This window comes from Hyperolius riggenbachi, chromosome 6, assembly GCF_040937935.1.
Source record: "Hyperolius riggenbachi isolate aHypRig1 chromosome 6, aHypRig1.pri, whole genome shotgun sequence".
Classification (NCBI taxonomy): domain Eukaryota; kingdom Metazoa; phylum Chordata; class Amphibia; order Anura; family Hyperoliidae; genus Hyperolius; species Hyperolius riggenbachi.
Window position 1 is genome coordinate 295,785,302 of NC_090651.1, and position 15,089 is coordinate 295,800,390.

Consider the following 15,089-nt stretch of genomic DNA (forward strand, 5'->3'; position numbering starts at 1 on the left):
ATTACCTTCTGCACCATAGACTGCCATAGCCATGGGCTACAATCCGCTTAGAGAACCAAGTCTGTTGCCTACTCCCTCACCGATCCCCTTCTGCACCACATGCTACCATGGCCATGGGCTGCAATCCATTTAGTGAACCAAGCCTGTTGCCCATCCCCTCACCGATCCCCTTGTGCACCACAGACTGCCATAGCCATGGGCTACAATCCTCATATGCTGGGAATACACAATGCGTTTTTTTTGTCTATTTTCCATCCGATCAATTTTCGATTCGTTTATCCACTTGATTCTCTTATCGTTTCTTATCTATTTCCATTCACTTCTATAAGAAATCGATCAGAAAAACGATCGGACATGTCGAAAAATGATCTATTGCACTATCTATCTGCCGAAAAAAGGTATTGTGTATTCCCAGCATTAGAGAGCTTATGCTAGGTACACGATACAATTTTCTGGCAGATTTACCTGCCAGATGGATTTTTTTCCAACATGTCCAATCTGAATTTCAATCAATTTTTTGATCAATTTCTATAGAAGTAAATGGAAAAACGATTGAAATTCAGAATGGACATCTTGGAAAAAAATCAAACTGGCAGGTAAGTCTGCCAGAAAAGAGTATCGTGTGTACCTAGCATTAGTCTTCTGGCTGCCGGTAAATGCAGTGCAGACAACAGAGCAACCCCTGGGTGTGCAGCAGCTGCACAGAGATGGACAGGCTTGGTGGAGGTTATCCTGAAATCTCTCCAAGCATAATTAGATGCCAGCAAACTATCTAACTTATCTAAGGTCAAACATAAACACCAATTTTGAATAGATGTAGAGTAGTTCTTTAACTTAAATATAGAATTTTTAAAATGTCACTTTGTAACTTACCCATCATTCTCCTTATAAAACTCAAATATGTGGCATGAAGCATATGGTGGGTGGACTCCATTATACACCTCCAGGGCTCCCTGTAATGCCAGGATAGTGCTGTCATGCTGGGCACAGGATACAAAAATCCATGTATTAGTTATGTGAATGATCAGAAGCATTCTGAAAGCCACCATAAACAGATACATTCACAGCTAAGGAGGTGAAAGTGCTGATATCTGGGCAGAGAACAAGATTCGTCATTTGAAGACATTTATACAGTGGCTTGCAAAAGTATTCGGCCCCCTTGAAGTTTACCACATTTTGTCACATTACTGCCACAAACCTGAATCAATTTTATTGGAATTCCACGTGAAAGTCCAATACAAAGTGGTGTACATGTGAGAAGTGGAACGAAAATCATATATGATTGCAAACATTTTTTTACAAATAAATAACTGCAAAGTGGGGTGTGCGTAATTATTCAGCCCCCCTGAGTCAATACTTTGTAGAACCACCTTTTGCTGCAATTACAGCTGCCAGTCTTTTAGGGTATGTCTCTTCCAGCTTTGCACATCTAGAGACTTTCTTTGCAAAACAGCTCCAGCTCAGTCAGATTAGATGAACAGCGTTTGTGAACAGCAGTTTTCAGATCTTGCCACAGATTTTCGATTGGATTTAGATCTGGACTTTGACTGGGCCATTCAAACACATAGATATGTTTTGTTTTAAACCATTCCATTGTTGCCCTGGCTTTATGTTTAGGGTCATTGTCCTGCTGGAAGGTGAACCTCCGTCCCAGTCTCAAGACTTTTGCAGACTCCAAAAGGTTTTCTTCCAAGATTGCCCTGTATTTGGCTCCATCCATCTTCCCATCAACTCTGACCAGCTTCCCTGTCCCTGCTGAAGAGAAGCACCCCCAGAGCATGATACTGCCACCACCATATTTGACAGTGGGGATGGTGTGTTCAGAGTTTTCCGCCACACATATCGTTTTGCATTTTGGCCAAAAAGTTAGGTTTTGGTCTCATCTTTCCAGAACACCTTCTTCCACATGTTTGCTGTGTCCCCCACATGGCTTGTGGCAAACTGCAAACTGGACTTCTTATGCTTTTCTGTTAACAATGGCTTTCTTCCTGCCACTCTTCCATAAAGGCCAATTTTGTGCAGTGCACGACTAATAGTTGTCCTATCGACAGATTCCCCCACCTGAGCTGTAGATCTCTGCAGCTTGTCCAGAGTCACCATGGGCCTCTTGACTGCATTACTGATCAGCGCTCTCCTTGTTCGGCATGTGAGTTTAGGTGGATGGCCTTGTCTTGGTAGGTTTACAGTTGTGCTATACTCCTTCCATTTCTGAATGATCGCTTGAACAGTGCTCCGTGGGATGTTCAAGGCTTTGGAAATCCTTTTGTAGCCTAAGCCCAGTGGCGTAGCTAAGGAGCTGTGGGCCCCGATGCAAGTTTTACAACGGGGCCCCCCAAGCACTCTATACATACCGTAACAATTGATACGGCGCACCAAAACCTGCTAATGGCAACTACAGTGTCAGAGGTGCAAGAAGGGGATGGGGAGCAGTTTGTTAATGATTATCACTATTCAAAGTATCTATAGAATCGATTATTATGCACACAGGACCAATAGAGAGCTAATACTGCAGTTGAGGGAGGGCCCTATGGGGCCCCTCTGGCCCAAGGGCCCCGATGCGGTTGCAACCTCTGCAACCCCTATTGCTACGCCCCTGCCTAAGCCTGCTTTAACTTTCTCAACAACTTTATTCCTGACCTGTCTGGTGTGCTCTTTGGACTTCATGGTGTTATTGCTCCCAATATTCTCTTAGACAACCTCTGAGGTTGTCACAGAGCAGCTGTATTTGTACTGACATTAGATTACACACAGGTGCACTCTATTTAGTCATTAGCACTCATGAGGCAATGTCTATGGGCAACTGACTGCACTCAGACCAAAGAGGGCTGAATAATTACGCACACCCCACTTTGCAGTTATTGATTTGTAAAAAATGTTTGGAATCTTGTATGATTTTCGTTCCACTTCTCACGTGTACACCACTTTGTGTTGGTCTTTCATGTGGAATTCCAATAAAATTGATTCATGTTTGTGGCAGTACTGTGACAAAATGTGGAAAACTTCAAGGGGGCCGAATACTTTTGCAAGCCACTGTAAATCTCAGCTGTTACTTTGCTTAACCTCCTTGCCGGTTATCCCGAGCTCAGCTCGGGGTAACCTGCGCAGGAGGATGTCTCAGGCCCCGCTGGGCCGATTTGCATAATTTTTTTTCCTACACGCAGCTAGCACTTTGCTAGCTGCGTGTAGTACACGATCGCCGCCGCCGATTCGCCGCTACCCGCCGCGCCGAGCCGCCCCCCCCCCCCCCCCCCCCCCCGCCCCAGACCCCTGCGCAGCCTGGCCAATCAGTGTCAGGCAGCGGTGAGGGGCGGTTCGGGATTCCCTGTGACGTCCATGACGTCGGTGACGTCATCCCGCCCCGTCGCCATGGCGACCGGGGAAGCCCTGCAGGAAATCCCGTTCTCAACGGGATTTCCTGCATACTCTGATCGCCGAAGGCTCGCTACATGATTTAAAAAAATAAAAATAAAAAAAGTGCGGCGCTGCCTTCTTGCCGGATTTTTTAGACTGGCAAGGAGGTTAAAGAGGAACTTTAACCAAGGATTTAACTTCATTCCAATCAGTAGCTAATACCCCCTTTCCCACAAGAAATCTTTACCTTTTCTCAATTAGATCATCACAGGAGTATGTATGACTGATATTGTGGTTAAACCCCTCCCACAGTGTGATGTCATGACCATGGTCCTGACATTTTGCTGTCTGTGTACCTCATTGCATTGTGGGAAATGACAGCTTTTTCCAACTACCAAGTAAGCAGCATCTCCCTCTGTGCATAGAACTGTCAGTAATGAACATTTTGAACAGATCACCTGGCAGAACTAAAAATGTCACCACCTGCTGTGATACATTTCCATGACATTTGTTGACTGAGCTGTTGAGTCATTCCTATATTGTAGCAGATTATGAAACAAGAAAACTACAAACTGCAGCAAGCATAATAGCAAATTGTTGTGGAACTTACAGCGGAGTACATGATCAGCTTAAGCGGTGAGGCTTTCAGAAGTGCTTGTGTAAAATTACGCAGTATGGCATCCACAAGGATCCCTTCATCACAAAATCATTAATGAGAAAAAGAGAAAATATTACAATCTGTCAGAGCTGGCTTGTAAACAAATGTTATAGTGCAGTGATAAAGTCTAGGGAAATGGAAAGACCAGTACATGTTATGGGCAGCATCGTTTTAAAGGGGCACTTTGACAACAAAAAAAATTCAAATATGTGCAAACATATACAAATAAGAAGTACTGTTTTTCCAGAGTAAAATGAGCCATAAATTTCTTATCTCCTATGTTGCTGTCACTTACAGTAGGTAGTAGAAATCTGACAGAAGCAACAGGTTTTGAACTAGTCCATCTCTTCATGGGGGGATTCTCAGGGATTTATTTATTTTCCAAAGCCCTTAGTGAATGGCAGTTGCTCTGTCCAACTGGCAAAAAACTGTGTAGCGAGCAGGGAAGCTGGCCTACATCATTGTTTAAATCCTTTTTAGGGAATATCTTTATAAAGAATAAAAGCCTTGCTGAGAATTCCCTATGAAGAGATGGACTAGTCCAAAACCTGTCGCTTCTGTCAGATTTCTACTACCTACTGTCAGGGCCGGTTTAAGCAACAATGGGGCCCCAGGGCAAAATAAACCTGGGGGGCCCCCCAACAGATACCCCGGAACAAAAATCGGCATTAGGGGACCTTTTTTGCAGCTGGTATAGTCAGGGTGTGAAATCCCAATCGGTCGGAGCTCCACATTCTGGCTATCCCAGTCTGCATGGGGGACAAGGGGTTAAAAAGTTTCAGGAGGGGGGACCCCACATTATTTTTTTTCAAAAAAAATTCCCACACTCTAAACATAAAAAAAAAAATATGGGAAAATAGGAAAAAATGCCAGGGATCTTCATACATCCATATTGCGGCTGTATAGCGATCCCTGGCCAAAGCGCTGCGGCTGTGTATAGACCCCCTGGAAACCCCGTCAGGAAATTTATTGCGCTTTCGTTTGATGCATGTAAAATTACACTACCGTTAGGTTTGCTACTAAAAGTGACATTTACCGCATTTAAAAGTATATTTTTTTCTTTCAAAATTTTAAAATCGATTTTCTCAAAAACTATAAGGTCTTTTTGAAAAATTGTTTTTTCCTCTTATTCTTAATGATCTCCTTAACATTTCCTGCAAATTTAGGGTTTCTAGCATTTAAGGTGGATTTGCTATCAAACATTAAAGTGGCGTTTAAATGTGTATTTTTTTTCCTTTGAAACTTTAAAATCGATTTTCTCAAAAACTATAAGGCCGATTTGAAATTTTTTTTTTCCCTCTTGTAGCCACTGGGGGCCCCTACAAGCTCTGGGGCCCTGGGGCAGCTGCCTCCTCTGCCTCTATGGTAGCGCCGGCCCTGCCTACTGTAAGTGATAGCAACATAGGAGAAAAGTAATTTATGGCTCATTTTACTCTGGAAAAAAACATTCTTCTTATTTGTCTCTGTTTGCACATATTTTACAATTTATCGCCATACTGCCCCTTTAAATAATGGGGCATATGAGAAGACACAAAAGCAGCACCTGATATATGCCGAGGTAGGGGGGCATACCATGGGGAGACCTAATCACAGCACTTATTATATAAGCACTTGTTATGGGAGGGTACATTATGGGTGCGCCTAATGGTAGCATTTCTTATATGGGGGACATTGTTAGTAAGGATAGTAATCTGTTAATTAATTGCAAATTACAATGCAAAATTATGACTTTGCGAAATTTGTGCTCCTCACTAGACATTGGTAGCACTTGTTATAACAGGGCAATAATTCCTGCACTTGCTTCATCAGGGGACCTCATGGCAGTAATTGTTACCATAGGGGAATAGTACAAGGGTGCATAATAGGGTTTACTTACACTCAAATATGTTTCTTTATCCTGCCCATATGTTATATTTCTCTAGTTCTGAGTCGCTGGATGAAGAACATAAGTCATCTACCAATCCTGGTTTCAGTGTGGTGAGTGGCAGCCCTTGGGGGAGCTGTCTATGCCTTCCCCTGTGGTGCTTAGCGGGGGAGGTGCCCTTGAGCAACCACATCCATTGAGTGCTCCCTGCTATGCTTCCCTTTTCTGGTGTGGTCCTCTCAAGTCGCACAATGTTGCATTTAGACAAATTTGCAGGGGAGGCAGAGACCTACTCACAGCGCCCCTGTTAAAATGCAGATACTTTAGCTTGAACTAACCTGTGCAGGGAATAGCAGTGTGGTTCAAGACCCTGCATATTCTTGCAAGAAAATACAAATTTGCACAAGCTGTGCCCTTAACAAGCCGAAAGGCTAAATTTCAGGTGCTGCTTGGTTGAGCATACATCCAGCCTTCTTTTTATCAGTTATGCTCCCTGCACACTGCATGCGATTCCGATTCTTAATCGGTTTTTACATCCGATTCCGATTTTTAATCGTTACTGCATGCTGCGTTTTTTTCCTCCGTTTTTCTGTTGATTGCATTCAGGGAAAATCGGAATTGCAAATTGGAATCGGAAACGGAATCGCAAAACGGATTTGCAGTGTGCAGCGAGCCTTAATGTATTGCGGGGTTAGGCCTCGTTCACATCAGGGCCGTTTCTGTGCGCTTTCCACAGCGCACTGCCCTGTGCGTTCAGCAAGGTATTGATTTTTCCATGTAACTAAATGTAGCTGGTTCACATCTATGCGCTGCGCTGAGCAGCGTTACAGAAACGTAGTGTTGCAGGCATTTCTGTGCGTTGAGCTGTAAAGCGCACAGCAATGCAAGTGAATGGGTCCGCTTTTTTAGCGCATAGAAGCGCGTACAAGCGCATAGAAGCGCATGCGTTTTTTACCCCTAATTGGAGAAAAAAATACATTTACATACAAAAACAAAGTTTTATTGACAACTGCTGCTGCTACTGTAAACAAAACGTGCTTTAAAGAAGCGCAGCGCAACGCACAGAAACGCGGACTAAAGCGCGCACAAGCGCATGCGTTTTTTACCATGCGCTTTAACACGTTTTTCAGCGCAGCAGATGTGAACGAGGCCTTAGTGATTTAGCACTCGGCTGATTGTAGTCATCTATATCTGTCTGCAGCGGTGAGAACTGATCTTCACAATACATTCTTGCTGTGATTGCATACGCCACAGTACAGTTTTCTGGAAGTACCTAGTGCATTTTTACTTGAGGGTCTAGCAGTATTGGTTTTAGGTGAATAGATAGAAAAATGCTAGCAAAAGAGACATTTGTGTTAGTAAAGCATTTATCACTGCTGTGTTTAGATGTGGAGAGCTACTGAAATACGTTTTTGGTTTTTTTTTACCTCCTGTCAGTCTGGCCTTCTCTTTGATTTTGTGAAATCCCATATGAGCTTGAATATCAAAAGCGGAGATTTCCTCCAGTGTCCTAATCACTTCTGGGGTAGCCCATGAGGGCAGAGTAAGGTTGTGAGATTTCTGAAATCCAGAAAAATTGAGATTACAGTAGGCTTTACTTCTTAATTGATCAATTTTATGTTTTATTCTCTATCTGTAGGGATTACAACAATCAAACACTAAATTACACCATAACCACAGCACAGCAGCACAGGGACAGCAATGGGTGGAGACTGGAAGAAGGCAGCAGAGGGACAGTGATAGGCGGAGACTAGAAGGAGGCAGCAGAGGAACAGTGATAGGTGTAGATTAGAAGGAGGCAGCAGAGGCACAGCAATAGGTGGAGACTGGAAGAAGGCAGCAGAGGGACAGTGATAGGCGGAGACTAGAAGGAGGCAGCAGAGGGACAGTGATAGGTGTAGATTAGAAGGAGGCAGCAGAGGCACAGCAATAGGTGGAGACTGGAAGAAGGCAGCAGAAGGACAGTGATAGGCAGAGACTAGAAGGAGGCAGCAGAGGGACAGTTATAGGTGTAGATTAGAAGGAGGCAGCAGAGGCACAGCAATAGGTGGAGACTGGAAGAAGGCAGCAGAGGGACAGTGATAGGCGGAGACTAGAAGGAGGCAGCAGAGGGATAGTGATAGGTGTAGATTAGAAGGAGGCAGCAGAGGCACAGCAATAGGTGGAGACTGGAAGGAGGCAGCACAGGGACAGTGATAGACAGTGTCGGAGTGGGGGGTGGAAAAACTGACGAAATCCACCTGCTGGCCAAGCAGCCGTAACCCTGCGTTATCACTCCCAATAGAAACCTGCAGCAAGTCTTCACTGTGAGCAGCAACACCTGATTACTGCTGCTTGGCCAGCAAGGGGATTTCCTCAGCTTTTCCATCTCCCAGTCCGACACTTGTGATTGGTGAAGACTGGAAGGAGGCAGCATAGCAGCACAGAGACAGTGATAGGCGGAGACTGGAAGGAGGCACCATAGCAGCACAGAGACAGTGGTAGGCGGGGACTGGAAGGAGACAGCAGAGGGGCAGTGATAGGTGGAGACTGGAAGGAGGCAGCACAGCATCAAAGGAACAGTGATAGGTGGAGACTGGAAAGAGGCAGCAGGGCAGCAACGGAACAGTGATAGGTGGAGACTAGAAGGAGGCAGCACAGGGACAGTGATAGGCGGAGACTGAAAAGAGGCAGCACAGGGACAGTGATAGGTGGAGACTGGAAGGAGGCAGCACAGGGACAGTGATAGGCGGAGACTGGAAGGAGGCAGCACAGGGACAGTGATAGGCGGAGACTGGAAGAAGGCAGCACAGGGACAGTGATAGGCGGAGACTGGAAGGAGGCAGCACAGCAGCACAGGGACAGTGATAGGTGGAGACTGGAAGGAGGCAGCACAGGGACAGTGATAGGTGGAGACTGGAAGGAGGCAGCACAGGAACAGTGATAGGTGGAGACTGGAAGGAGGCAGCACAGGGACAGTGATAGGCGGAGACTGGAAGGAGGCAGCACAGCAGCACAGGGACTGTGATAGGCGGAGACTGGAAAGAGGCAGCACTGCAGCACAGGTAGACTGGAGACTGGAAGAAGACAAAGCTTGTCAGTGGTGGTGTAATAATTTACAGCGATCTAAAATCTGACCTGACAGAAAAGAGTGTCGTAAACTTTCCAGACTTTGCGTGGGTTCTCCATGCTGTAACCTGTGAAACTCGCTATACGCTTTGTGAAATTCTGTCAGGGAAGGGGAAAAAATTGTTATAGTTATGTTAAAGCCCTTGTTATAAAATGACACTGTTACAATGCTTAAAGAGAAACTCCGACCAAAAATTGAACTTTATCCCAATCAGTAGCTGATACCCCCTTTTACATGAGAAATCCATTACTTTTCCCAAACAGTCCATCAGGGGGCTCTGTATGATTGATATTGTGGTGAAACCCCTCCCACAAGAAAAGTTTGAACTTTTTTTGGCATTTTCCTGTCTGTGAACCCTGTTGCATTGTGGAAAATAGCTATTACAGCTCTTTCCAACTGCCAAAAACCATGCAGCAGCTACATCACCTGCCAACAGTAAAATGTTCACTGGAGTTCCTCTTTAAAATGTGTACCTAAGACATAATAAACACAAGAATTTATACTTACCTGGGGCTCCCTCAAGCTGCCTGTGTCCTTCCAGTCCGTTCCTCCACTGTCCGTCCCTGTCTGAGCCAGTCGAGGTAATTAACAATTTAAGCATGTGCCATCACTCATCAGGTATCAAAGTGTAACAAACTTTATTAATGGAAAAACACCCGTTCTGGTACCGGTACCCCTGTAAGGATGGTGATGTGTAAGGGTGATTGCGGCATGTCTGGGTTTGGAGCGCTCCAGTCATTTTAATTGGTTTTATGGTCTTACCCTAGTGTGTGTTTTTCCATTAATAAAGTTTGTTACACTTTGATACCTGCTGAGTGATGGCACATGCTTAAATTATTAATTGGTTGGTCTCAATTGTGACGTCATTCCTGCTGCGCAGTTCTTGCAGGTTACACTACGAGGTTGAGTATGTGCAGTTTTTTGTACAAATTTAGCCAGTCGAGGTAAGCTGCACATGGTTGCGCTCCCATAACTGGAAGCACTCTGCGCCTGGGCAGTTACAAGCCTTAACTAACTGCGCAGGTGCAGAACACTCCTGTCCACGGGAGCATGACCAGTAGTGCCCAATTATTGGGGCGACAGCAGAGAAACCGACTAGACTGGACAAACACTGAGGGAGCCCATGGAAGTCCCAGGTAAGTATAAATTATTGTGTTTATTATGTTTCAGGCTTCTTGTATTGTGTAAAAATTGTAAAATGTATGTCTACATACAGATAAGATGTAAATTTGTCCCAGAGTAAAATGCAATATAAAAGGAGTGTTTCCCCTCACATACACCCCTCCCTCCTTTGTCATGGTCTCACTTTGGGCCAACTTCTCTAAACATCAGTAAGATTGCCATGCGCTGTTACAAATGCCTGTACTACGCATTTCACGAGTAGCGCATTCCACATCACCTGGCAAATGCTTGCATTGCTAAGGTAAGAAGTGCTACACTACTTGCATCATGCACATTACCCTAACAACATGAGCGCTAACCAGGTAATGTGCGTTGTGGTGACCTTCTATATCATCAGTGTTAATAACGTAAAACCTTAGCGACATTTATAATAATAAATTGCAGTTTCTTGTTATTAAAAATTGTTTAGTGAGTTATTGATTTTATTACATTTGCAATACATGGTTTGATGGGTAACATTTAACTGCAAAAGCAGTTGTTCTAAAGCAATGCATTGTGAAAAAGCTTTCAGTTAAAATGCGTAGATGTGAACTGAGCCATAGGGAAATCTGGACATAACCCTCACCTGGGCTGCACATCAGTTGTCCCTTTATACAGTAACTAACTACAGCTGATTCAGTGTAAACCAGACCTAATGGTGGCCACTAATGGTCCAATTTCCAGAATGACCAGCCAGCCGAAAATCGAACACTAATGGGAAGTGAAAACTTGCCAGATCCGATCACTGGAATCAAAATTTTTTCCAATCAATTCCATGTAAACAAAATTGGTAAATGTGGTGGTAAAAATATAAAGTGCATGGCAACCAATGCTCGGAGCCTTGCAAATAAAATAGACGAACTAGAGTTCATTCTGAATGACAAAGGCTATGACCCTGTGGGAATAGTGTTGGGCGAACAGTGTTCGCCACTGTTCGGGTTCTGCAGAACATCACCCTGTTCGGGTGATGTTCGAGTTCGGCCGAACACCTGGTGGTGTTCGGCCAAACTGTTCGGGTTCGCCCGAACTGCTGAATGCCCGGCCGAACAGGGCCCCTGTTCGGCCTAACAGGGCCCTGTTCGGCCGAATACGGCCCCCCTATGGGGTCGCAGGCATAAGGGGGGAGCATGCCCCGATCGCGGGGGGGGGGGGGGGGTTGGAAATTCCCCCCACCCCCTCCGCTAGCGCTCCCCCCTCTGCCCGCTTCCCCATACAAAAGTTTGACGAAAGTAAAGTGGTGGCTGGCTGCTGCAGTGGCTGGCTGGCACTATGAAGTGACTGAGGAGGAGGAGGAGGAGTAGGACGCGTTGAGGGAGGTCGGGCAGCGGGCGGTTCAGCGGTAGTACCCTTGTGGTACTTCCGCCCTTTCTCTGACCTCACGTCCTCTGCGTGATGACGCATACGAGGGTACGCGTGACGCGTACCCTCGTATGCAGAGGACGTGAGGTCAGAGAAAGGGCGGAAGTACCACAAGGGTACTACCGCTGAACCGCCCGCTGCCCGGCCTCCCTCAACGCGTCGTACTCCGACTCCTCCTCCTCAGTCACTTCATAGTGCCAGCCAGCCACTGCAGCAGCCAGCCACCACCACCGGTACTATTTTACTTTCGTCAAACTTTTGTATGGGGAAGCGGGCAGAGGGGGGAGTGCTAGCGGAGGGGGTGGGGGGAATTTCCGACCCCCCCCCCCCCGCGATCGGGGCATGCTCCCCCCTTATGCCTGCGACCACATAGGGCCCCCAAAAGCGGGATGTTCGGGGAGTTCGGGGTTCGGTCCGAAAATGCCGAACATCGCGGCCATGTTCGGCGAATGTTCCCGAACATCCAGGTGTTCGCCCAACACTATGTGGGAATAACCGAGACATGGATGGATGAAAGCCATGACTGGATAGCTAATTTAAAAGGATACAATGTGTTTAGGAGGGATAGAACAGGGAAAAAACACAACATGATAACGTTTGATCTGGTGACTGATAGGCCACGGGGCAGCGGGACCACTAATACTATGAATTTTAGAAAAGCAAAGTTCAATCAAATTAGGCAGGCACTAAGTTTGGTGAACTGGGATAATGTACTACAAGGGGAGGACACTGAAGGGAAATGGCAAGCTTTTAAACTTATTCTCAATCAATATTGTAGTATGTATATCCCATATGGAAACAAAATGTCTAGGAATAAAAAAAGGCCTCTATGGATGAATAGAAAGGTTAGGGATAAAATGAAAAGGAATGCCTATAAGGTCCTAAAACCGGAGGGGACCGAGGCTGCACTAAGCAATTATAAGGAGTGCAATAAAAAGTGTAAAAAAAGAAATTAGGCTGGCAAAGATCGAAGCTGAAAATCAAATCGCTAGGGATATCAAATCTAACCCAAAAAAGTTTTACAAGTACATCAACTCTAAAAAAAGAAAGGTTGACTGTATAGGACTCCTAAATGATGAGGGTGGGAACTCAATGGTGGATGACCAAGGTAAGGCAGAGTTATTAAATGCACTGTTGCAAAATACAGAGGCAGAAGAGTCTCAATCTTCTAACTGTAATATTAAATACTTAACGCAGGAAGAAGTGAAGGCAAGACTAAATAAATTAAAAATAGACAAGGCACCTGGCCCGGATGGCATGCATCCTCGGGTCCTAAGGGAATTAAGTTCAGTTATAGCTAAACCCCTTTATCTTATCTTTTGTGACTCTCTTGCAACTGGCAGAGTCCCAGTGGATTGGCATACAGCCCACGTTTTCCCATTATTTAAGAAGGGCAAAAAATCAGATCCAGGAATATATAGACCTGTAAGCTTAACATCAGTTGTATGCAAACTATTTGAGGGGTTACTAAGAGATACTATACATGACTTCATAGTAGAAAATAATCTTATTTCTCAGCATCAACATGGGTTTACTAAAGACAGGTCCTGTTTGACTAACATGCTCAGCTTTTATGAGGTAGTGAATGCTAATATGGATATTGGGAATGCTGTAGATGTGATATACTTGGACTTTGCAAAGGCCTTCGACACTGTTACCCACAGAAGTCTGGTGCAAAAGTTGAGGATGCAAGGACTGGGGAAGAGTTTGTGTGCATGGATAGGGAACTGGCTAATGGACAGAAAACAAAGAGTTGTGGTCAATGGATCGTACTCAAAATGGGAGACTGTTAGCAATGGGGTCCCACAGGGGTCTGTACTGGGTCCAGTGCTCTTCAATTTATTTATTAATGACCTAGTAGATGCAGTAGTGAGCAATGTTGCTATTTTTGCAGATGATACAAAATTGTGCAGAATCATCAACTCTCAGGAAGATAGTGTCATATTGCAACAGGATCTTGATAGGAGGGCTATATGGGTACATACATGGCAGATGAAATTCAATGTTGAAAAATGTAAATTCATGCATTTTGGTCGTACCAATGGTCTAGCACCATACAAAATAAATGGGATACAGTTGGGGACATCAAACTTGGAGAAGGACTTAGGAGTACTCATCGACAACAAGTTAAAGGGACTCTGAGCTCAGAAAAAAAAGGAAAGTTGTACTCACCAGGGGCTTTCTCCAGCCCAGTGCTGGTCGGGAGGTCCCACGCCGGCGTCCTGGCTCCTCTCCTTCTCCCCGCTCCGGAATGGCTGGCAGGCCGCAGCCCGGGCGACACTCTCCCGAGTGTCGGGCTGCTTCTTCCGCATATGACGCGGATTACGTCACACGCCGGCCGCCTCGCGTCATCACGGCGGCCGGCGTGAAAGTACTGCGCATGCGTGAACAAAGCGCGCATGCGCAGTACTTTCACGCTGGCCGCCGTGATGACGCGAGGCGGCCGGCGTGTGACGTAATCCGCGTCATATGCGGAAGAAGCAGCCCGACACTCGGGAGAGTGTCGCCCGGGCTGCGGCCTGCCAGCCATTCCGGAGCGGGGAGAAGGAGAGGAGCCAGGACGCCGGCGTGGGACCTCCTGACCAGCACTGGGCTGGAGAAAGCCCCTGGTGAGTACAACTTTCCTTTTTTTTCTGAGCTCGGAGTCCCTTTAAATAATCATACTCAATGCCAAGCCGCTGCAGCTAAAGCGAACAAAATTTTGGGATGCATTAAAAGGGAAATAAAAACTCGAGATGCTAGCATAATATTGCCCCTGTTTAACTCTCTAGTAAGGCCACATCTGGAATATGGAATTCAGTTCTGGGTACCACATTACAAAAAAGATATTGCAGTTTTAGAGCAGGTGCAGAGACGAGCTACAAAAATGATACATGGGATGGAAGGTCTCGCTTACCAAGAAAGGTTAGATAAACTGGGTTTATTTAGTCTAGAGAAAAGACGCCTTAGAGGAGATCTAATTAACATGTATAAATACATCAGAGGACAATATAATAGCTTGGCGGATGAGCTTTTTGTCCCTAGGCCTTCTCAAAGGACTAGAGGACATGATCTGCGCATGGAGGAAAAACGTTTTAGCCATTTTTTTAGGAAAGGGTTCTTTACAGTAAGAGTGATTAAGATGTGGAAAGCGTTGCCACAGGAAGTAGTTATGGCAAACTCTATACCTGCATTTAAAGGGGGATTAGATGCTTTCCTTGCGTTGAAAGACATCTATGGCTACAATTACTAGGTTATGCCTAATGATGTTGATCCAGGGATTTTATCTGATTGCCATCTGGAGTCGGGAAGGAATTTTTCCCTTTTGGGGCTAATTGGACCATGCCTTGTGGGGGTTTTTTCGCCTTCCTCTGGATCAACAGGGATATGTGAGGGAGCAGGCTGGAGTTGTACTTTATACTGGTTGAACTCGATGGACGTATGTCTTTTTTCAACCAAAATAACTATGTAACTATTGACCAGATCTGGCAAGTCTTTCCCATTTGTGTTCTCAATCGATCATTACCAGCTAATTTTTAGCCGTTCAGGAAATTGGTCCATTAGTGGCAACCATGAATGTGGGGTTATCAGTTAGTGTAGCGTTAAAG

The 15,089-nt window shown here is 45.4% G+C and overlaps 1 protein-coding gene across 2 annotated transcripts in view; it reads right to left on the reverse strand.

The window, feature by feature from the left end:
- The window catches only part of LOC137522803 (testicular acid phosphatase homolog), an 88,378-nt gene that overhangs the window by 7,452 nt on the left and 65,837 nt on the right, over positions 1-15,089 (reverse strand). For both annotated transcript variants that reach the window (XM_068242895.1, XM_068242894.1), the window contains exons 6-9: positions 8,991-9,080; positions 7,301-7,433; positions 3,962-4,044; positions 874-980 (exon numbers count right to left, since the gene is read on the reverse strand). In XM_068242895.1, the coding sequence (XP_068098996.1) occupies positions 874-980; positions 3,962-4,044; positions 7,301-7,433; positions 8,991-9,080 (413 nt within the window). The remainder of the gene's footprint in view (positions 1-873; positions 981-3,961; positions 4,045-7,300; positions 7,434-8,990; positions 9,081-15,089) is intronic.